Source organism: Notolabrus celidotus, chromosome 15 (genome assembly GCF_009762535.1).
Source record: "Notolabrus celidotus isolate fNotCel1 chromosome 15, fNotCel1.pri, whole genome shotgun sequence".
In the NCBI taxonomy this organism is placed as follows: domain Eukaryota; kingdom Metazoa; phylum Chordata; class Actinopteri; order Labriformes; family Labridae; genus Notolabrus; species Notolabrus celidotus.
This window is the reverse complement of record NC_048286.1, coordinates 27,531,969-27,555,901: the sequence shown is the minus strand read 5'-3', so window position 1 is coordinate 27,555,901 and position 23,933 is coordinate 27,531,969. Positions and strand designations below refer to the sequence as shown.

General features: G+C 41.3%; 1 protein-coding gene across 1 annotated transcript; it reads left to right on the top strand.

Annotated features, from left to right (window-relative positions):
• Nucleotides 1-1,321: 1,321 nt before the first annotated feature.
• ap1g2 (adaptor related protein complex 1 subunit gamma 2) lies at nucleotides 1,322-23,872 on the top strand. The gene is made up of 22 exons (XM_034703710.1): nucleotides 1,322-1,466; nucleotides 4,592-4,794; nucleotides 5,112-5,236; nucleotides 6,790-6,931; nucleotides 7,296-7,392; nucleotides 7,504-7,580; nucleotides 7,690-7,785; nucleotides 8,340-8,420; nucleotides 9,816-9,914; nucleotides 10,558-10,613; nucleotides 11,231-11,344; nucleotides 13,361-13,501; nucleotides 13,912-13,966; nucleotides 14,683-14,805; nucleotides 17,294-17,383; nucleotides 18,375-18,502; nucleotides 18,690-18,794; nucleotides 19,166-19,313; nucleotides 19,795-19,957; nucleotides 20,105-20,256; nucleotides 20,552-20,650; nucleotides 22,563-23,872. The coding sequence occupies exons 2-22, from the start codon at nucleotides 4,594-4,596 to the stop codon at nucleotides 22,653-22,655; spliced, it is 2,385 nt and encodes a 794-aa protein (XP_034559601.1). The 5' UTR covers nucleotides 1,322-1,466; nucleotides 4,592-4,593; the 3' UTR covers nucleotides 22,656-23,872.
• The last annotated feature ends 61 nt before the right edge of the window (nucleotides 23,873-23,933 follow it).

Below are 23,933 nucleotides of genomic sequence, written 5' to 3'. Positions count from 1 at the left end.
AAAAAAAAAATCACCCCCCTACAGTGTGTGCCGATCAAGGAATGAGCTATCCAGACTACACTCGTCTTTTGTACCAGGCTGTAAACATGTTTATTTCTGCTGTAAAGATCGGCTTTTTTGTATTGGTGTGGAAGTGGCTTCCGGTACTTCCGGAGCCAGCCTCAAGCGGATCCCAGCTTTTTAGCACTTCTGCATTGGACTCATATTTTTAGACCGGAGGTTGCTGCTTGGTCACAACAGAGAGGTACTGTTAATTTAAACGTTTAAATTATGTCAGATTTAAAAAAAAAAAAAGTATGTTCATCAGTTTTTATTGATTTTAAGACAAGAAATAAAAAGACTCCATCTTACATGAACATATACTCCCATGGGTAACATAGACATAGTATTTTGACAAAGACAGAGGGTAACAAACAACGACACCGTTAAACAAACATATTTGAAATGAAAAGTAAACAAAAAACAGAACCACACACACTGTTTCCCAAATACTGAATATACATCTATCCTTTGCACATTTTAAATCTAGCTAATTAGATTAACCTCTTAAATTGCAAAAATAGACAGCCAAGCTTTGTAAGGGCTCCATATGAGCATATATTGGTCCAGTTTGTCCAGCAAGCAGTATGTCACTCTCTCATAAGCAGCAAGATGAGCCATGGTTGTTGCCCATTCTTCATAGGCATGTCAGATTTTTTAAAAAGTGCTTAAAGCTCCTGTGAGGAACTTTCTGTTTGTGTTGACTTTGGCGCCCCCCCTGTGGACTAAGTTATCTTGCTTAATTTGTCCTGTACATGTGTAAATTATGTTATCTCCTCCCACTTTCAACTAACAGTCAACTATTTCACTCATTAAGAATATTTACTGCAGAACAAGGGTTTTTCTTTGATGCGCTGTCTATCACCTCATCTGACACCTACCCTAAAAATAACAAAACGGAAATGATCAATTCCTTTTCTAACAACCTTGTTTGCTTTTCTAGGTCATAAAAAGCCATCACTGTTAATTTCAGTCCATTTCATGACCACTTAAAAACTCATCACAGGAGCTTTAAGCTTTGGCACTTGGCATTGATATTATAGAAACGACAAAACATTTTGCTGTAATGTGTTTTCAATCTGTGTTATGACTATGGAGAGTTCCTGCTATATAAAACAATATGCAAGAACTTGCACACCTTAGTTACGGAAATGCAGCTTGAATTATGGAGTCAAATGCAACCCAGCTTCTCCATCCATGAGTTAACATATAATCATAAAAAGGCAGAACACTTTTCTATCTTTATGATTAGTTTTATTTTGAAAGGTGTAACCGGATGTGGTGTGATTAGTCCGGATCCACTTGACTCTACATGGATTCACAGTATTTGGATTTCCAGCCAACTGACTGCTGCCGAGTGTCGGTGGGGGTTCGGCTGAACCGGTTTTCTTCTTAAATCCCGGGGACTCTCTCCGTAGAGGATTCAGGTATGTTCGTATTCTTTACATTAACCGTGAATGTAAACAGGCTGTGATGCTAACTCAGCTAACTTAGCTAGCTCTGCAGCTCGACAATCTCTCTGGACTGACAGCATCTGAAGGTTAGCTGGGCTCGGTCTGTTTGCTAGCCCCTGACTCATTCGACTGACCTGAGCTGTGGACTGGAGGATGGCTGTTTGTACATGTAGTGTCACTAAGTTAATAATTGTAGAGGCAGAAATATTTAACATGAAGTGTGTATGGAAGCAGACAGAGGAGTGAGACACGCAGCAGCAGCAGCAGGCTGTCACTAGAAGCAGAGGTCAGTTTAAACCCTGCTGTGGTATCCTAACTTCTTTAAACTCTTCTTAAACTATGCTAACATAGGTTTGTCTTTTTTACGTTTATTTTTATTTAGAAAAGACAATTATACAAAATGAGCAACATTTGAATGTTTTACAAGCCTTTTACATGCATATAGATTAAACTGATATGCACAGGAAGACATGGTGAAGCCCCACTTCCTGTGTGGGTCAGCCCTCTGTTTACATTCCAGCTCAATCAGAATCAGAAATACTTAATTTATCCAGGGGGGAAATTCAGTAAATTATATATACTGACAAGTATAGAGTATATATATGTACAAGTATATATAAATTAATATACTTATATGCCCAGTTCTACTACATTGTTGTGTACACATACTGCGTCTACATGTCAAATATCTCCACACCAGCAGATATTCAAAAGAGCTCAGGCATGCTTTCACTTCTTTCTACTGTCCACATTTCAACACTAGTTTCCTCACATGTGGCCACCAAGCAAATTATAAGGAAGTAACTATTTACATGAGTACAGAAGCCTTAACTCTAGAACACTATAGCTAAAATTAGTAACACCATCACTAACGCCGGGTGTTTTTTACCCAGTATGATATACCCAATAAAAAGTAGGGGAGAACAGGGTTGGTTGTCACATGGGTTGGTTGGCACACTCGTTATATCTCGCTACCAGAGGGCGCTGTCTCAAATTGGGGTATGGATATTTCCAGAATTAGGATCAGAGCTCACCTACATAGTTTTCTCTGGAGTAAGACAGCTGAACTTGAAGTGAGAGGGCTTTTTGTGTTTTTCATGTCAAATTGTAAATATTCAGCTCCACAGTATTTTTCTTCTAGGCTTTTAAACGATGGGTTTATAACAAAACAAGTGTTACCCTTACAAAGTGTGAGGGGAAAGCTATAGTTTAGATTTTTATTAGCTAGCTAACTAGCTTTTAGATGGTTGTTAGCCTTGATGCTAGCAAAAATTTCCAGTTGTCCGGTTGTCACATGTAACAACCAACCCCTATGTTGGCAAAATCATGCATGGTGAAATGAGTTGGAGTGCGCAGACCCTACATTTGCCATCACTGTAACTCAGACAGTGACTGCATGTAGTCTAGTTGAGTAGGCCATTGTTGTTCGGCCTATTTGTTTTGTTCTGTATGTTGTTATATAGGCTGGTCTATAGATGTGTTTCCTGTTCATGTTCCTTGCTCATTCTATGTTAAAATGCATTAAGTTATGTAGGCCTATCACTTGTTAGTACAATTAAACTTCCAAATTTAGTTCTGCCTTCTTGCCTTTTTTAAAAGATTTTTCCCATTGAAATAACATTGTGACAACCAACCCCATAGTGTGTGACAACCAACCCCATAGTGTGTGACGACCAACCCCATAGTGTTTGACAACCAACCCCATAGTGTGTGACAACCAACCCCATAGTGTGTGACGACCAACCCCATAGTGTGTGACGACCAACCCCATAGTGTGTGACAACCAACCCCATAGTGTGTGACAAATAACCCCATAGTGTGTGACAACCATCCCCATAGTGTGTGACAACCATCCCTGTGATGGGGTTGGTTGTCACAATGTGTCAGAGTGTCTTTGGTAGTTAATTTCCTCTTTGTTACACTGAGTTGGAAAATGAGAGGGATACATATTTCAAGCCAACGCCTTAAACTTCCATTTAATGTAGTAATGACTATTGAAAGATGTTTTGATGATGAGCAATCATCAAAACAGTAAAAAGTGTGACAACCAACCCTGTTCTCCCCTACTTGTCATCAAAATATATAAAAAATACGACAATACATGACAATTTAGAGTAGTGTTCTTTTATTTTCAACTGTGCCATGTCTAAGAAAATGAAAAAAATGTATCATTGTGGGACCCTATAAAAATGCTCCCAAATTACTGAAAAATTTGGAATTCGGGACCAAAAATTCCTAAAACAAAAAAATGATGAAACTGGAAGCTTGGTGTTTGGTCCACCCATTCCTGGGACATTTGAGTCTTCCGTGGTGAAGGCACAGTCTCCTTGACACATAAACAGCTGCAGGAGAGAGAAACAAAAAATCACTATTGCTGGGTGAAAATCACCCCAACATGTGCCTGTAGGAAAAAGCTGGTTTTGGAGCAGGGAAACACCCACACCTTCAAAGACGTCAAAGACGATGCTGAAGCTACCCAGGGACCCATGACACTCCGACAAACACAACATAATGAAAATCATGTAAATGTGTTTGCTCGGGTGAAAATCACCCGGCGATAGTGTTCTAGGGTTAAACAGACCCGCAGTCATGCATTTTATTTGCATATTAATTTCAGATGTTTGCTGCAGGTCTCAATTGAACACCAGATTATCTTAACTTGTATCCCAAAGAGGCCTTGGCTCATAAGTGAGGGTAATGGCAGTGTTGCATGTAGTGGTCTAGGCTGTCACAGTGAACAGCCCACTGTTTGGTTGTCTAGATCGCCAGAAAAGTACCCCCTCATCTCTGAATCTAACCTCATCTCTGAATCTAACCTCCTCTCTGGATCTAACCTCTTTCTAGTGGTTGTTTTTTGTCATGTCTGCAGCAGTCTATGGATGCTTTTCAGATCCAGGAAGCAAACCTAGCACTCTTTATCTCTGTTCACTGAGTAAGTTGTTCTCTATTAATGTTTCATTTTAACACCACATGCACTCATACCAACACACAAATCCACCCATACATGAACATGTACACTTCCACACACACACATACACACACACACACACACACACACACACACACACACACATACACATACATACATACGCACACAGCCATGTCTCCATCAGTCCCCCTGCAGGAGATGATACGCGCTATCAGGTCAGCCCGGACGCAGTGCGAGGAGCGGGGTGTCATCCAGAGAGAGTGTGCAGCCATCCGGGCTCAGTTCAGACAATCAGACAACGGGGGACGATCGCACAACCTGGCCAAGCTTCTCTACGTGCACATGCTGGGCTACCCAGCTCACTTCGGTCAGGTGAGGGGATTTCACTAAAACCTGTCATGAGTTTGCTGGGGTTAAGAGTTCCTTGTCATTATAATACTGTGAAATGTGGTTGATTCCCTCAGGGAAAGTCTCCAGTATTGCTAACTCATGTCTAAAAAATGGGCCTCTGAATCTGAACACCCCCCACCCACGTACACACTCACACACGCACACACAACACCCCACCCCCAGCCCCTGGTCTGCCGCTCCAGACCCATGCCTGACCTCCTCTCTGAGCTGCAGAGAGGGAGGAACTGTCATTGTTTCAACTGACTTCACATTAACAAAGTTGTTATTCCTCCCGTTAGATGGAGTGTGTTCGGATGATAGCCAGCCCTCGCTACAGTGAGAAGCGAGTGGGGTATCTGGGAGCCATGATGCTGCTGGATGAGAAGCAGGACGCCAGTTTGCTCATCACTAACTCCATCAAAAAGTAAGACCAGTCGTTTTGATTTAAAGTCTGGAAACGTATCACGATGTAATTAGTCAAGTTTCCTAACCCTCTGTCAGAATGATGAAGTTCCTCTCCAACAGAATATAAATGCCAAAGTTTTACCCGTTTACTATCCTCTAATGATATAATTGACTCGAGGAGTGAAGTTTGAACTTTCCAAGCATCAGGTTCAGCCAGCTGTTAGTGATAAAGGTCTTCCATCCCAGTCTTCCTTTGTGTGTGCTGCATTGTTAACAGTCCAATAAGCAACCAGGGAAATGGCAGTTTGCTCAGATCAAAAGTGAAGCGAAATTCGTCCCTCTGGACATGTCTGCAGAAGAAACGCTGTCTTTTCTTGGGTTATTGAATCCCTCAGAGATTTGCCTTTTCATCTGTGTCTGGTGAGTCTCAGTTTCATTGTAAACAGGACTGTAAAAGCCAGAAAATAAGCCCAGTAAATAAGACGCAGTCTGCTATGTGCGAGGCTCTGGTAAGGAAAAAGGTTTAATCATGTCAACCCTGCCAGGTACCCGTACGGTAGTTTGGTACAGCCTGTAGTTATGAGGTACGGACCATTTACAGAGACAGGTTACTTGTTGTCTTAACTTGAAGAGTCTTTTCAATCAAACCGTTTCAAACTGGTGTATTGTTCACACCCACTGACTGGGTATTAATATGGACACCATGCCTCCATGCTCCCCCTGTTGTAGGATGTGAAGCCAAAATACTGCCTGGAGCGGTGCTGACATATTGTGGTAGGGCATTGAAGGCATGCACAGAACCAATCTGGCTGGTAGAACAGATGTGACACGCCTCCCGCTAACCAAAACATGCATCAAACTTACTGATAAAATATCAAAAGATCCCTCAGGTGGACAGCAGAACAAATTCTTGTGTTGGTTTGAAGCAGAAACTTAAAGCTATATAAAGTCCATACTAGGTTTATGACCTTTACTGCAGACAGTTTGAAGGGGACCTCAAACAAAACTGATTTTCTAGCGATTTCCTTGTAGTCAACTGATCCTAGTTATGCTGAATTAATAACATCATGATGTGTAAAAAGTAAAAATGCAAACTTTGTCAGGTCTGTCCTCAAGAGAAGAAGACTAAAGCTTTTTGACTGCTCAGTCTTTTAACAGAGGTTGGATTGATCACTCTGGTGCACATTTGCATGAAGACCTCTGTTTATAGAGATGAATTAAACATCATTAGATTACTGCTGATGGGAGTCAGGATATCATTACTGCAGACTTCATTCCTTCTGCATTTACCCTATACAGACTGTTTTTTAAGATAGGATCAATTCGGTGGTTGCAGCAACACAGACATAACAGCAGGAGTAGTACAAAATAATAGAGCACAAATAGAGAAAATAAATAAAGTAAAACATACAAATAAAAAAAGATAAAATAATGAAAATAAAATAAGAATATGATTTAAAAGTATATATTAATATTACACATGGTGTAAATAGTTGGAAAGTGACGGGTTGACATGGTGTGATTATGACCAGGGTGATGTAAAAACTTTGTGTGTTTGTGTGTCTTTCATAGTGACCTCGCTCACAGTAACCAGTATGTGCAGTCTCTGGCTCTGTGCACTCTGGCCTGTATGGGTTCAGCCGAGATGTGCAGAGATCTGGCGCCAGAGATCGACCGGCTGCTCCGGGCCTCCAACTCCTACATAAAGAAGAAGGTGAGACTGCTTAGGGGTTGTTTTTTTTTCTTTTACAAATGAAACACATCTTTATCTACAGTCACTACTCATTAAATACTGAATATTGTGCATATATGTATGGATTACACTCAACTTATCCTTCGCTGTTACTGTGATCAGATCATTGATACAGTAATATGAAAGATAAATAGAGTTTTTCTCCTTCATGGATAACCTTTATGACATTTTTAGCTTTGTTTTAATTCACAATGAGACACCAAAGTCAAGATCACAGTCTTCACACATATTATATTCCTCTCTCGACACTGGAGCAAATAGGGTCTCTCTGTTATTTGTTGTGTGGTGCAGCGATGATGAATTGTGTTGATGTCTGTTCCTTCAGGCTGCTCTGTGTGCTGTCCACATTGTGAGAAAAGTGCACGAACTCGGAGAGCTTTTCGCCCCCGCTGCTCGAGCCCTCCTCTCCGAGAAAAACCACGGTCAGCTGATCTGCTTTTACCAGTTACCACTTTGTTTTATGTTGTTAATACGTTCCACTGATACTCATATCCCATGATCCCTCTTTGAATGTGTCTCTGTGTACCTTTTAGGTGTGTTACATGGTGCTGTGGTGCTCATCACTGAGCTGTGTGAGAGGAATCCAGAGACCCTGGAGCGCTTCAGGAAGGTACTAGAAGGATAAACATAAGATTTGTTTTAGTCTGACATGTTTAGTATCTCCACACTCTCTGTCTCTGTAGTTCAGCTGTAATGTATTTGTGCTCTGTGTTTCTTAGACAGTCCCAGATCTGGTTCAGATCATGAAGGGTTTGGTCATATCGGGTTACTCTCCGGAGCATGATGTGGCAGGAATCAGTGATCCCTTCCTACAGGTCAGTCTGCAGCAACGCTCGTCTGTCACACAGGGTCACATCCTCCCGGGAACATTGTCAATAGCTTTTTATTTTGTAGCTGAAAAAGGATGTATGAAGTTTTTCAGATTTGTCTTGCTCTGGTTCTCACCTTTCTTGTTCAACAATAACAAAACATTGTGTCATTTTGTTGTATTTTTGATGATATTTCATATTTTAAGGGAGCTAGATGTGATCTGCCCTTTTTTTTTCTCACATTAGGTGCTATTAGCTGCCGTCAAAGCCGATCAATGTCCACTACTAGTCCCTCCTCGGCCTGTTTGTAATAACCCAGAAATAGCCTCAGAGGCGTCTTTTGGTCATTTTGGTCAACAACACCATGTCTTATTTTATTTCATCTCAACATGAACCAAAAACCTTTGAGTGCTTGTCTCGGCCTTTAGTATAACTCTTTCCAGTCCCCCCCTGCCTCACTACCAAACTCACACATGTACCCCCTTATATTCCTCCCAGTATTGCTAGTCCTGCTTTAACGAAATGTCCATCTGTTCACTCTCTGTGGCCTCCATCCTCAGGTCCGCATCTTAAGGTTGCTGAGGATTCTGGGTCGCAACAACGAAGCAGCCAGCGACGCAATGAATGACTTACTAGCTCAGGTACGAGACTCACTTTCTCAAAACAAACGAAAACAATCACATAACATTTTTGTTGTTTGTATGTTACTTCTTCTTTGTTTCCAGTCCTTAACAAGGACTGGAGACTATAATTTGACATAGCCTTACAACCACTGATTGCTGCAATGAGTCTGATTGTATCAATCAAGAGAAAATGACTCTGCTTTGAAGTTGAAGTACTACCTCAGTAAACAATAAGAATAATTAATAGGATTTTTATAGCGCTTTTCTAGGTAATCAAAGTCACTTTACAGAAAGTGCAAATAAATACATAAATAAATAAAATAAAGCAAATAAATGAGACAGAACAGAACAAAGACAGAGGTGAGGCAGAAGTAGAGGTAATGTGTTGTATGCTTTTTTGAACAGTTCCCACATTAGCTAAGACAGCATAAAAACTCTACACAGCATATTATTATTTTTTAACTTATGGTCCAAGTTGAACAAAGGATGAAGCAGAAAGTGCTTTACATGATGGTAACCTAGGTTTTACAAGGTGCTGCTACAGCTTGTCAACAGAGGGACGCTGTGTATCAACCATAGACTGTATAAAAAAGGGACGTAGTATTCATGACGTGCCATATTAAAAATGCTGAAGTCAACCTGAGGTTAAGAGGTGGGCTTTTAGCCTTTTAGCCAACAGCTACAGGGTGTCCGCCTGTCAATCAAGTCAGCCATGCCCTTATTTAGCAAAACTTGTAAGTTTAATATCTTCAAAAATACAGAGTTATAAAAAAATTCACTCCTGTACAGTGTGTGCTGATACAGAAATTAACTATTCAGAACTAAAAGAAAATCCTGTACCAGGCTGTAAACATGTTTATTAATACTATAAAGATCGTCTTTTTTGATTGGGTGTGTATGTGGTTTCCGGTGTTTCTGCAGCCATCCTCAAGTGGACGCTCAATGAACTGCAGTTTTTAGTACTTCCGCATGGGCTTCATATTTTAAGACCGGTGATATCAACCCTGTCATCCAAATTTGGTCTTTTCTACTATCAAAAATAAAGGAAGGGACCGCCAGCATGCCCAAACAAAGGGAGGACATCATGGTGTTCCTTATATGGTGTCTATGCTAAAAATTAATGTTATCCAGAACTGCTAGAGTACTCACTTCACAGTTTCTGTTGAAGCTGGCTGTGACTTAGTACGTGTGCTGTCACGTTGACGAACAATACATCAACAACACAACACCTCTGCGCTCCTCTTGAAAGTTTAACCTCAAACTGGGTCATCAAAACAGCAAATGTGAAAGCTTGAATCATTCCCTCAGTTGATGGAGGAGAAGTGAATATCATGGATGTGAAATAACTGTTACTAATTAATACATGTATTTGATGTATGATTAATGACCTGACTTGTTTGACTTGTCATACAGGTGGCGACCAACACTGACAGCACAAAGACTGTTGGAAACGCTGTGCTGTATGAGACAGTCCTCACTGTGCTGGATATCAAATCAGAAAGCGGCCTCAGGGTGAGACACAGGAAACTAAAGCTCCCACACTTTATACTCTACAGGGTGTACTTTCTGTCGGGGCTGAACAATTATAGAGCATTTAGCAAAAGTCTGAATTGATCACGATAAATATCGAATCATTTGAAGTTCACAGGAAATACCTTCTCACTCAGCATGTCTCCATGTTGGATGGAGGACTGAGTATCTAGGCCATGCTTTCACACCATTATGATGCAGATGAAGCTGAAGCCACCTCTCAGCTACATTCAGATTAATTTAGTGAAAAGGAAATCTGTTTTTGGATTTATTTTGGTTTCATGAGAAACATGTTGCAGGATCACATGTTGTTTTAAGAACAGCACATAAATATGAAACTGTGAGTTAGAGCTTTTATACACTTTATAATGTTTGTTTATTCACTGCACCTCATATCATCATCACAACACTGAACAATGTGATCACATATTATGTTTTTCTCATATGTGCAGATCTACTTCATGTTTTATATTTCACATATGTACATTGATGCAGTGTCATTTTTTAACTGTAACCGAGGAGCAAATCAGGCGCTAAACTTTTCTCTTTAGGGTTAAAAAATATGATCAGTTCTCCTCTCAGGTGTTTAATAAATGAACACATGCTTTCTCATCCTGTACAACAGGTTCTTGCTGTGAACATCCTGGGAAGATTTCTCCTGAACAACGACAGAAACATTCGGTTGGTCCCTTTTATTCATTTTTCCCCTCCTCTCTCCCATCCTCCCTCACTCCTCTCCCTCCTCAGTTATCTCTCTGGGTCATTTTACCTTTTCCGTTCCATAAGGCCAACGCTATATTCAATGAGGCTTGAGAGAGAACCGTCCCCCCGGGGCCGTTATCAGTCTGAGCTCACTAATCACTTTCACTGAAGCCATCCAGCAGGTCTCTGTCAGTCATCATAATACTGATCTCTTCATTTTGGGACATGTCATGTCTCATCAGACAGTGTGGAGACCTTGGGGGGGGGATTGTTTTTTTAAGTGAGTCTCCATAGGGGCTGTGTGGTCAGGCAGGCCTGTCTGGTTCTCCCTGAACCTCTCTGTGGCTGAGTGACTGTAACAGGACATGTTTATTCTTCTGAGCCCTGCACAGCTAGATAACATCTCCCAGTGCTCACATGAATACTTGATGACTTAATGAGACATTTCAAGTAGGAGGATGAATTATTTATCATGCAGAGTGGATAAAGTTATGATCATTACGATCTTGGACGTAATGTAAAGGTCACACAAACCTAACCGAGGATATAGATAAACACTGACATCTTTATTCGGTCTGCTCTGTTTGTGTGTCTAGCTACATTGCCATGATCTCCCTTCAGAAGATTGTGGGGACGGACCACAATGCAGTGCAGCGTCACAGGGGGACCATCGTGGACTGCCTGAAGGACCAGGACGCTTCTGTCAAACGGTAACTTTAACCTTTCTTCACCACTTGCCAGTCACAGCTGGTTCTCCACTGATGTTAAGTTGTCTCGACAGTCCTTCGTGGGAGATCTCAGAGAGTCTAGTACATGATAACACCGTTGGAATCAATCCAATGTTGTTGTTTTGTTTTGTTTTTATATGTGGGGCATTCTCTGATGCTTTAACTAAACACAGTAGAGTGGAAATAAAGCAATATCACATAGAAGTCTCTGTCCTTTTCAGACAGCAGATCTTCATTGCATTTGCCTCCTGGTGACATTGAGGCTCTGTACTGTGAGTTTGCATGTTAGGATGCAGCTCTCTGTATTTGAACCCACTAATTATACTCTACAGGTAGATACTATCTGCTTAATCTTAACTCATCACACAGCCGTACATAGTGGCTGATAACAGAAGAAATGATTGTTAAATCATAAATGTTTTTGCTCACAAAACTGAATCTCTTTATTGATTTGTTTGTTCTCTGCTTGTTAACTCTTTTTTTTTTTTTTTAAAGTTATGTTTGGGGCAATTTGGAGAGAGACAAGAAATGCGGGGAGTAGAGAGTACATGCAGCAAATGGTAAAAGCAAGGAGTCGAACCTGCGACCACTGCGATGAGGACTGTAGCCTCTGCAGATGGGGCGCACACAGACCGATAGGACGATGGCCCCCTGCCTGTTAGCTCTTGTATCCATGTTTCATGGTGCATTCAACTCAACTCATTTTTATTTATATAGCACCTTTCATACATTCAAGCATGCAGCCCAAAGTGCTCCACAAAAGAGCAGAGACAGAAAACAACTGAACAGATCAAATTATACAAGATAGAGGAATGTGATATGAAATAAAATCAATCAATTAAATACAATCAAATAAATACCAGAACAATTAAATCAAATTAGACAAAAAAAGAAGAAGATAGAATAAGATACAATTAAAATAAAATAAATAAATAAACATAGTCATAAAAGTAATAAGGGTAATAACGCAGTTGAGGGCTAAAAATAAATTACTCCAAGTTAAAAGCCAGATTAAAAATTGAAGTTGAAAGTATTTATTAAGAATGACCCCTTGAGATGTACCATCTTGTTTTCGAAGGGGTCCTACAAGACATATAATACACACTAGTAACCAATACACATATAAAATGAAAAAAGAACAAGTAAACTAAACGAAGTTCGACAGCATTAAAAAGTCTTAACTTTACTTTTAAAACCACTCAGAGAGCTCGCCGTTTTAATATCCAGAGACAGAGAGTTCCACAGCTCTCTGGCCGGCGCTTGTGAGGGCCACATGAGGAACATTTAAAACACTCTAAGGGTTCTGGTACTCCCACACTTAACACCTTTCTGCACATGGCTGCATCATTAAATACAAAAAAGTCAATGGCATCCTCTTACAGTCTGTGAGCGTACAGGCACATACAAGTTTACATGAATTAGTGCCGTACTAGTAGTGTTGATGGTCTATCTGTACGCTTGTACATCAAACGCACCAGAAACACGGAAACACTGAAAATTCCTAATCATTCAGTGAATGCATAAAGTTTTGTTTTGTTCAGAACTATCATGGATATTTCTCACATATCTAACTTTCATTTATACTTTGAGCTTCTAATTTATTGATTTAATTGATACGTTTATAGAATAACATGTGATCAGGGGCGCTGGTTCGGCTCTGTTGGTGGAGTGGGCGTCCCATGGTCAGAGGATGCGGTCCTTGTTGAACTGGTCGTTGCATAAATACCCGGTCCTGACTTGATTTAGTGCATTTCATTCCCTCTCTCCCCACATTTCCTGTCTCTCTTGAGCTGTCCTATCAAATACACCCAAAATATAATCTTAATGTTATCTTAAATTTTATGAAACCACAGTGAACTGTGCTGTAAGTTTTCCTTTTCAATTTGGTGAATGAAAGACAGACGACACGAGGCCACAGCTTCAATAGAGTCCCAGTTTAAAGGTATGTGCTGTTTATATACCATGATCAACATTAATCCAGTCTGACCTACTTTCTAGCCGTGCGTTGGATCTGTCCTTGGCGTTGGTGTCAGCCTCCAACATCCGCTCCATGATGAAGGAGCTTCTTCTCTTCCTTTCCTCCTGCCCCCTTGAGCTCAGGTCTCAAGCTGCCAGCGGCATCTTCAATGCTGCAGAGAGGTGACGGACACACTGCACACACATACACACACACGTGTATATCCAAGATTGTATTACAAACACACACACAGAGACCAAATCTCTGCATGCAGGCACACATACCTTCATGTGCCTGCAGAGATATGTAATATAGATAATGTGGGCATTGATGTGATGCAGCTGTTGAAGTGTTTAGGCTGTTACAGTCTGTGCTGAAAGTGTACTGTCTGTGTCTTCACTCTGTGTCTGCCTCCTCTCTCAGTGGCACCCCCGTCTCCTTTATCAATGATGAACAGTCCTTTCTGTTTCTGCTCTGTATCACTTTAGCCTCTTAATGCTTTGTGTTATTGTGTGTACATGTAGTGAGAGATGTATATGTGTGAGACTGCCCCTTAAACACTACTGAGTGTGTGTGTATCTGTCTCTGTCAGGTATGCACCCTCCCAGCGCTGGCACATTGACACCATCTTGCATGTCCTCACCACGGTAAATACAGACTGAGCCGCTCACTCCGCTGAACTCTGCCACAGACCCTGTTGACACCTGTGTTAGCATGCATCCTTAATGATCTGATCACGAATGGGTAGTTTGGTCTACAAACTCCCAGTGTGTCTTGGTTTTTCATTCACACCTGTACTTAGAGCCATCCTCTGTGGAATGGGTCTTTAAAAACATGGTGATACCAGGTGAAAGCAGGGTCTAAGTTTTTTGAACCAGGGGCAGCGTGTTTAAAGGCTGCATACTCGGTTTGTGACTTTAAAACAAAGTTTTTCAAATGTTTGGCGTGTATTCTGTTCAGCCTCTCTTACACGCAGCTCCTGGTTGTGAATTATCATTTAATCCAGAAAAATGATTTTCATTCTGTCACTGTTGCATCCTTACTTTTTATTTTCTGCTCCATTTAGTCAGGAATAAAGGCTAATGCTTGCTCTAATCCTTTTCACTTAGTCTCCAGTAGAATGAATGAAATAGAAACAGTAATAGAGGAGGATGTCTTTTAATTAAAGTGAATCTGTTTCTGTGAATGTCTTTCAGTTGTATAATGCACATGAACTGTGATTGAAACAACCCCCATGGGCTCTTTGTGTCTGAGATATGTAGAGCGACCCAAATACTTAGCCCAGCTGTCTGTCTAATGGAGCTGAGAGTGTTGTTGAGTGTGAGTGTGCGCTCGTGTTTGACTCTGATCTCTGCTCCGTCAGGCAGGGGGCGACGTGAGGGATGAGACAGTCCCCAACTTGATCCAGCTCATCACTAACGCCTCCGAGCTGCACTGTTACACTGTCCACAAGCTGTACAGGGCTCTGATCACCGACATCACTCAGGTTTGTGTTTCACTCAGCTTCCCCCATTGAGCTTCCTGTTCTTTAAGCAGTGCTCTACAGTTTCTGTCAGATTAGACTGAAAATAAAAACTGAAAACCCCTCTTGGTTTCATAACTGAATCCAATCTGGGAGCTGTTTCAGCGGTTAGACTGAGTACCCTACTGAGACTATTGTTTCCAAGTGGGCAGCCCAACTCAACTCAACTCAACTCAAACTTTATTTATAAAACAACCAGAGTTGACCAAAGTGCAGTACAGATCAAAACAGAACTCAGGACAAAAATAACCGAAACACCGTCAAAGGTACAATACTAAGATACATTAACACAGTTCAAATATAAAATGAAATAAGATGGAATAAAATTAGGGATGCTCGATATTGGCTTTTCTGCCGATATTCGATATTCCAATATTGTCCAACTCTTAATTTCAAATACCGATATATTAAGGCCTTTTACACCAAAACTGTTTGTTAAAGACATAACATATCTCCTATTGTGGAATGAACATATTATGCCTAATTAGTCCAACATAAAGTTCTTTTAGCCTGTGATCTTTCAAATGGTCAGCAGGGGGCGACTGTAAAAACAACCAACAAATAGACATGACAGCAAATGAAAAAGTGGCTCTATAGTGCAGACTCACTGTTGAAGGGTCTAACAACCCACTCCCACTTCACACTCAGAGGACGGCACTCAATGTTCCAGACAGAAGTGTGTAGAGAGTGAATGGGTGGTTTGCTCCTCAGCTGATTGATTACACTTTACTAATGAGTCTGTGTGCCGAGAGGATATCTCTAAGTCTTCTTCATTAAAGCAAGAAGCTGATAGTTTCCATGATGGTTCCATTTGAGGGAAATGTGTTTGCTTTAGGGCAGGACAATCTTTTATTGAGAAGTCACATCCAGGATGAACACATAGTAATATTCATCCATCCTGGTGTTCAGATTTGGGCACCTCTGGTTCCTAAAAACAGAGTGTTATGGTAAAATGTTCGACTTTAAGCTTTAAAACACAAGTTCATAAACAGGTGGTGGCATCATCATGCTTCCTACAGTGTGTGTTTGAAGGTTGAGGCACTCATTCATAGGGTTACAAAGGGGTGGAAACATTTCCGGTAAATTTCCATGGGAAGTGAAGCTGGGGAGTTTTGTAAATATTCCAAATTGGAAACTTTCCATGGGAATTATGGGAATTAAGGATAAGTTAATGGAAAGGTATCATATCCAAGCATAAATCTTTGTTTTGTTATAAGCAGACATCCATCCAAAATAATAAAATTAAAACTTTAGTTTTAAATTTTTTTGTCAGGATTATGCTAAAATATATTTTCCCCAACTATATCTAAGTTTCCTATTAAGAGCCAACCTTCATTTTAGTAAATTCCTGGTTTATTCCCATACATTTCCGTTAATTCCCATGGAAAGTTTCCAAGTTTGAAAATTCCTGGAATTTTGCAACCGTACTCATTCAAGGCATTTACTAAATATTCCATCTTCTGTTTGTGCATGATTTTGTGCCTGCCTCACAAAAAAGCAGGCTGCTAAGCCTGCTTCACAAAAAAATAAGAGTGCTAAAAACCTGAAGTCTACTCTTAAATACAAAATATTAAATGTAATTGAAGGTTGTTGACATCTTTTTATGCATTAAGCCATTACAGCTTATTTAGTTATGGTTAGCGTGTTTGTTAAAATCAAATATACTGATCACAAAATGCCAAAATACAAGAATGCTGTGCTGCGTACCACCGAAAATATAACAAAACAAAAAACAGAAAAAACAAACTTGAGCGTGCCCGCTTTAGTAATACTACATAAAAATGACGAGGACACTGTAAAGGAAAAAATTTCCCCATGAAACTTAAAGGTTAAAAAGGGGCTGCAGCATTGAGGAAATGCATTTTTATACTGAAACCCTGCAAAATGCTGCAAAGAATACACAAAGGATGTTCATTTTAAAATCGATCTTTCCATTTGTTTGAATTTCATCACCCCAGTTACGATGAAGATATATATGTATATTTTTATATGAATTAATGTATTCTCTTTATTAATATGAGAGAGTAAAATCATCGTTTAGTGGCAGTTTCATTTTATGATCACGACAACCAAACATCTGAAGACACAGACGGCCCTTTTCATTGGTTGAAAGATGTTGGTTTGATTGTGTCTGATACTCTGAAGTCAGTGTCAGACAGAGTCTGCTGCTGCTGCTGTGGTGTCTCAGCAGTGGGAATTGCAAGGCTTTCAATTTAAAACCGGCTGATGATGCAGCCAGGTTTATTTTTGGAACAAAGTCGGAAGAGCAGCAGACATTTACTCATCTGCAGAGTGCTGCAGTTTCCCATCATCCACCTCACTGACCTCAAGGGGATTCTGGGAAACTGTGTTTCAGACTGCTGTAAAGGGATGAAGATGTAAAACACTCTGTTCTTTTGTTTTATGATTGTTTTATGTGCACAGTGTGAGAGTGTAATATCTCTGTGTGCAGCAATCCCTGGTGCAGGTGGCGTGTTGGTGTATAGGAGAGTACGGAGACCTGCTGCTGAGAGGGGAGTGTCAGGAGACGGAGCCTGTGCAGGTACATGGAGCATGCGCTCAGACACACACACACCAAAGGGCTTTACTCACAGAGTAGTTATTTAGTGATATTATAAGGTGATGAGAGTCACTTCCACTTGCCCGGACTTCTCACTCAACATTGACAAATCCACTGTTCCAGCATCCACCCACATCCGTAACCTTGGTATCATTTTCTGTCAGTCACTCAACTTTGAACAATATTTCAAAAAACTGCTTTCTTCCACCTTAAAAAACATTGCCCGTCTACGCCCCTCCCTTTCCTTCACTGCTGCTGAAACACTCATCCACGCCTTCATCACCTCAAGACTTGATTATTGCAATAACATCCTCTACGGTACACCCAGCACCCTCCTCAACAAAATACAATACTTACAAAACTCAGCTGTACGCCTCCTCACTCACTCCCACTCCAGAGACCACATCACCTCAGTCCTCCATAACCTCCCTTGGCTTCCCATCACCTCCAGAATACAGTACAAGATCATCCTCATCACCTACAATGCCCTCCATAATCTAGCTCCCTACTACATCACTGACCTAAAGTAACACAAAAGAGCACCAAATATAATAGAAATGTAAACATATAGTATCTAATAAAATATTCAGTGAATGAGGGTGTCATAGATTGTGAAGTAGTGGTACGATATCTGAGTAACAAACGCACACTAAGCAGTAACATAAAGGCAGAAGTGTTGGCAGTTAAACCAAAAGGTAGTGAAAAGTTTCATTACACCTGATGATACATTTAAGATAGCACAAGTCAATCGTTATTACATGGTAACATCGCACATAACTGTGAAAGTGAAATTAATCTTGCGTATAGTGAATATCGGTGTAGTGAATCGATGGTGATGCATGTGGTTCCTGGTATCAGGAAGTGTTGTTGCACATTCTAAAGATGGATTGATAAGATGTGCTATTTTTAGATCTAGTTTAGAGTGGTGAAAAGATGTGATGTTGGACTCTGAATTGACTTGTCTCTCATTCAGGTCACCGAGGACGACGTCCTGGACGCCTTGGAAACAGTCCTGCAGTCCCACATGTCGTCTCCAGCAACAAGAGGCTTTGCGTTAACAGCCACCATGAAACTGAGCACACGCATCACTGATAATGTGGAGTAAGAAACCCTGCTGTAGCTCACAACACACACAGACTGATACAGCTGAAGCACAACAATGCTACAGTGCAAGAGTTCAGGACAGATGATCGGACAAAAGAAGCAGCTTCAGTTCATCTCTAAATAACTGCTGTAATGTCTCAAGAGTACTTCTGACTCTTTCTCTTCGTCTCCTCTCTCCTGTCAGTCGGATCAGAAGCATCGTCAGCATCTACGGCAGCTGCATTGATGTGGAGCTCCAGCAGAGGGCAGTTGAATACAATGCTCTGTTCAAAAAATACGACCACATGAGGTATGCAAAAGCTTCTGCTCTTCATCACACTTCCATAGAAATGTAGACGGTGTTCTGACCTGGTGCTGTCCTGCATCCTGGGTGGTGTGATCACAGATGGACAGCTCTGAGTACAAGCGTTCACACTGTAGCATCATGCATCTCCAAATGTGGACAATGTGTCTCAGACCACCTTTATTTGTGGTTTGAGTGATTGGACCTCAGTCAATCTTCCATGACTCCTGGGCGTGTTTTCACTTCTAGTCAAGGCAGTCCACTCATGATCCAGTCACCCAGGAGGAGTGTTGATACCAGGTGTGAATGTGATGTAGTCCAGTGTAGCAGGAGTAATTCTTTAAGTCAAGCCATAAAAAGCTGTCTCTTCTCTGCAGGGCGGCAGTGCTGGAGAGGATGCCTGTGATTGAAAAGAACTCTCCGGGTCATACCAACGGAGAGTCGATGGGAGAGACTGTCAAAGAAATCCAGCCTGCCAAAATCAAGCAGGCGGAGTCGCTGCTGCCGCCACAACCTCCGAACCAGGTGAGTGACACTAATACCTGATCCCTTTCTCTGCGTCTGACATCCTTTATCTTCTTTACCTGTTGATTTTCATGATTTAAGTGATCACTTTTAGAACATCACTCTGGCTTTATTCCATTCTAGTGTGTAATAATCATCATGTCCTCTGTTATTTCAAGGGAAATAAGGTTAAAGTTTGTTCTTGTATTCAATAATTCAATATTTGTTGTTGTTAAAATCTACGATAATGAATAGAGTGAGAATACAGCAGTAAACTTTCAACATGATGGCACAGAAGTTTCATAATATGAGTAGTTGTCTTTCTGTTCCTCTTTCTATCATTTGAAACATTTTGAACATTCGAAAAAGAAACTTTTCAGGAAGTTTTTCTTGACCTTGTATTCATATTTGGGTGAAATCAAACTACATTTACACTTACAAGCCGCTGAGTGTTCTTTAATGTTGAGTTTAAACTCGTCTTCCTGTCCGTTCTCCTCCTCAGGTGTGTGATCTGTTGGACCTGCTGGGAGGCTCTGAGGAGACTCTGCAGCCCAGCCTGGCATTGAGCGGTTCAGCACCCGGCTTGCCCATCAACACGGGCAGCACTGCTGGAGGAGACCTGCTGGATCTGCTGGGAGGGTTAGAGCCCACACCCGTCACACCAGGTCCGACCATTAGACAGATTTTAGAGAATTAAGGGGACTAGAATTGTTCTTGCTACACTGAATCAGCCCTTTAGTGTAAAGCTCCTCAGTGTTTGTGTTCTTTGTTTGATTCTTGGTGGTTTCTGAAATCATTTATTTTCTCCACAGCTCCCGCGGTGTCGGTGTACGAGAAAGAAGGCGTGACTTTGACACTAAGCTGTGAGAAACAGTCAGACACCGGCCTCACAGTCACATTGACAGCCTCCAACTCCAATGACTCAGACATCAGCAGCTTCACCCTGCAGGCTGCCGTGCCCAAGGTCTGTCTCCCTGCACCACATTCCCTCTGTTTATCATGTAGAGATATACTCACTCACAAGCCACTGTCTCTGTCGGCTGTTGACTGCCAAGGTGTGCCAAACACTGTCAGAGGCCTGTGGTATGGTTTGCATTTTTAGAACTTTGAGTACTGTATACACGTACTGTCTCTACCTGATGTTTTCCTGCAGGTTTGTAGTCACTGCCCTGTTTTTGTGGTAGGCCAGCAGCAGAGATGTAGAACATGCAAATGTTTTGGTGCTGTAAACTTCAAAGTGCCATTTGATCTCCCAACAGAGTGTCCAGTTACACATGAAGGCTCCCAGTGGAGACTCTCTTCCTGCACACGGTACAGCTAAGGTGACACAGACGGTCATCCTCAACAACCCCAACAAGGTGGGTTTGATACCAAGCGGCAAAATATGAAGCCCATGCAGAATTGTTATAAACTGCAGTTCATCGAGCGTCCACTTGAGGCTGGCTGCAGAAACCACATACACACCCATTTAAAGAAGACGATCTTTACAGCAGAAATAAACATGTTTACAGCCTGGTTCATAAAACAGCTTCGGTCTGAAGAGCTAATTTCTCTCTCGGCACACACTGTATGGGGATGAATTTTTTTGTAACACCTCAGAAGATATTAAGATTACGAGTTTTGCCCATTTAAGGACATGACTGATTTGATTGACAGGCGGGAACACTGTAAATGTTGGCGAGGAGACTCAAAGCCCGCCTCTTTACCTCACACTAGCTCGACAGAAGTTAGGTTGAGTTCAGCATTTCCAATATGGCTGCCACCGACGATTGGCTTCAAAACAGCGCTTCAGAAACAGATGGGTGATGCCACGAATACTACGTCCATTATTTATACAGTCTATGGGTTTGAGGAGACTTTTAGATACAATTGTTCACCTCCTGATGCAGATTCTGAGCACTGGCAGATAGCAAGTACTCCAAGTTCATGGTGTTATAGAACAGCTGAACGGTATATAAATAAGCCTGTGTGACTCTGGTGTGATTGCTATCCTTGCCGGATTGTCTGCCTCGCACATCTGCAGCCACCGCCTCATATGAGCCACCACCACATGTAAACCACTGCCTGATATTAGCCATCACATGATGTAAAAGCAAGATCTGAGAGTATATACCGCTTGTGTCCCTTAGGTGGTGCTAATGGTCCCAGTTTTTGGCAGATTGCCAAGAAAACCTCCAAATTATGTCTGCCACGGCCACAATTTTAGTATGAACAGAATGCCTTTAATAATTTTGGATCGTCAATGTGTCTGCTATAGAATGTGCCTTGTTGGGACTGAATTAGAGAAAAACCCTAGGACGAGATCTCAAAAGTATGCACCCTTATTTGGGCGCCATTTTGAATTTTCAAAGCCAGATGGCGCTCTTCCTGTTGGGTTTTTGATATGGGTGTAAGAGGCTTTTGTGTGCGTCTTGATGCCATGAATATGCGTATTCATTTTCATGCATGTAGCTCAAAAAAACCTTTATGGGGAAGCATTTTTGAATACTCTAGGGGGCGCTACTGAGCACATTTTTGAGATTTTTTCTTTGAAAGACACAAAAAATCTCAAATGTTTTACCAGGCCTGAAGAGCGTGTTGGATTTGGTGGGATTTTGGGCATTTTTAAGCCCCCAAAAATCCATTTCCTGTTTATGGCGAGACATGTGCATTTGATGTACCGCCTGAAAGTCTGCCACGCCCACAATTTTAGTCTGAACGGGTTGCCTCTAATAATTTTGAATCGTCAATGTATCTACTACAGAATGTGCATGGTTTGGACTTGATTGGAGAAAAGGCCAAGGGCAAGATCTCTTAAATACATACCCCTGCGAACCAGGCGAAAACCTGGGGAAAAATAGATGGCCGACTTCCTGTTGGAATTTCACTATGACATTAGGAATCATTTTTGTAGGTCTTGGCCTGATATATACAGGAAAAAATATCATGCATGTAGATTGAACTGTGTTAAGGGGGTGTGTCACTGGAAGGAAGGTGGCGCTATTGAGCCATTTTTGGGAGTTTTTGCACGTGACCACCAAAATATCAAAAATTTCGCCAATTCTGATGCATGTGCAACTTTTGGTGAGTTTTGGGGCATATTGAAGGCTCCAAAAAGGCAATTTACTTGGGTAGGTAGAAAGAAAGAAAGAAAAATCCTAAGGGTTACAAGAGGGCCTTCGCCAACCTTGTCGGTGCTCGGCCCCTAATTATACATCATTGTCAGTCCTCTTTATCATCATCTAGTTGAAGCAGAGTTTATGTAAACTGTCTGTCTTCCTCCTCCACCAGGTGAACCTGAAGATGAGGGTCCGCGTATCCTACACCAGACAAGGCTCCGCCTTTCAGGACATGGTTCAGATCGACACTTTCCCCGGACTCTGACTGGAGCCGCACAGTCTATCGTGACTGTGATAGCGGTCTGTGGATGAGTCAGCAGCAGGCATCGTACTCATCCTTCACTGAGCAAAGGTTTTAGTTCTGTTTAAGCGCTGGAGGTCACTCTTCTTTCACAGGAAATCATCACAGCCTCGTACGTGAACTCGCGTAGTTTCCTCCCTCTCTCTCTCTCTCTGGAGGCCAGGTGTAAACAGGGACTGACGGCGTTGCTGGACACATGGCGCAGGCTTGAGAAAATGCTACTACAAGAAAGAAATGCTAAATATATGTCTGGGGTTTTTGCCAGGAGAAAGTTTTAACCATGCAGGTTTTTAACAGTTGATTTTTTAAGAGTTTCACTTCATAAATATTTACTTCTGGGGCTCCTGTCACTCAGATTTAGTCACCAGATCAAAAATAATGACGCTTACTCCCTTTGAATGATTTCTTTGACATCTGCCTTTATCACCTTCACTTAGTTGAACAGTACCTCAGTGCTCACTAATGACCCACCACTACTACTCAGAAAAGAAGCTCCAATCCAGCACACTAGATTTGACTTGAAGAGGCGAGGACTTTGGACGTGTGAGATTTAAAGATGTAGGATTTTAAAACAACCTTGTGTGTTGTATTCACTGTCTTCAGTTGTTCCTGTTTTTTTAAGCCTTGATCAGTTGAAACACCTCCTAAGTGATTCCCCTGTGCCTTTCATCCTCTTATGAACTGCGGGTTTACTCATGTACAAAAAAAAGCAATTACGTTTAGTTTTGGAAGCAAAGAAATGGTTTTAAATGTAAAGTGGTGTTATCGTATGAACGTGTTTTTATCACTCCCAGTTTCTCCTCGCATACTGTTTACAGAAAGACTTGAAAGATGGACAATGTGCCGTCTGAGAGATGTAAATTTTACCTTTCAAGAAGAGAAATAAGCACAATCAGAGAGTTTGGAGGACGTAAAAAAAATCACCCCTTTGTATTTGGACGATGTTAAACACACGAATCAGCTTTAATGAGAACTCATCTCATCATATGGAGCTATGTTATCAAGCACTGGATCATGAATAAGTCAGTTATGGTGCTCCACATGAACTTCAGTGCAATCTCTACCAGACTTAACTACATAAACTCTAAAGAAAGGAGCAGGAGGAGTATTCTGTCAGGTGTGTAAACTGTCTTTAAATCTTCAGTTTCATGTCATTTTCTAATAAAAATCAGTTTTCAGAATCCTGAGCTGTGACTTCTTTTGGTTTGTGTGAGTGTGTGAGTGTGTGTTTGTCAGAGGAGG

Coding starts and splice junctions, on each gene's coding strand:
- ap1g2 (XM_034703710.1), top strand. CDS start 4,594: ATGTCTCCATCAGTCCCCCTGCAGGAGATGATACGCGCTATCAGGTCA. Junction 5,237..6,789: donor ATCACTAACTCCATCAAAAA/GTAAGACCAGTC, acceptor TGTCTTTCATAG/TGACCTCGCTCACAGTAACC. Junction 18,795..19,165: donor AAAAAATACGACCACATGAG/GTATGCAAAAGC, acceptor TCTTCTCTGCAG/GGCGGCAGTGCTGGAGAGGA.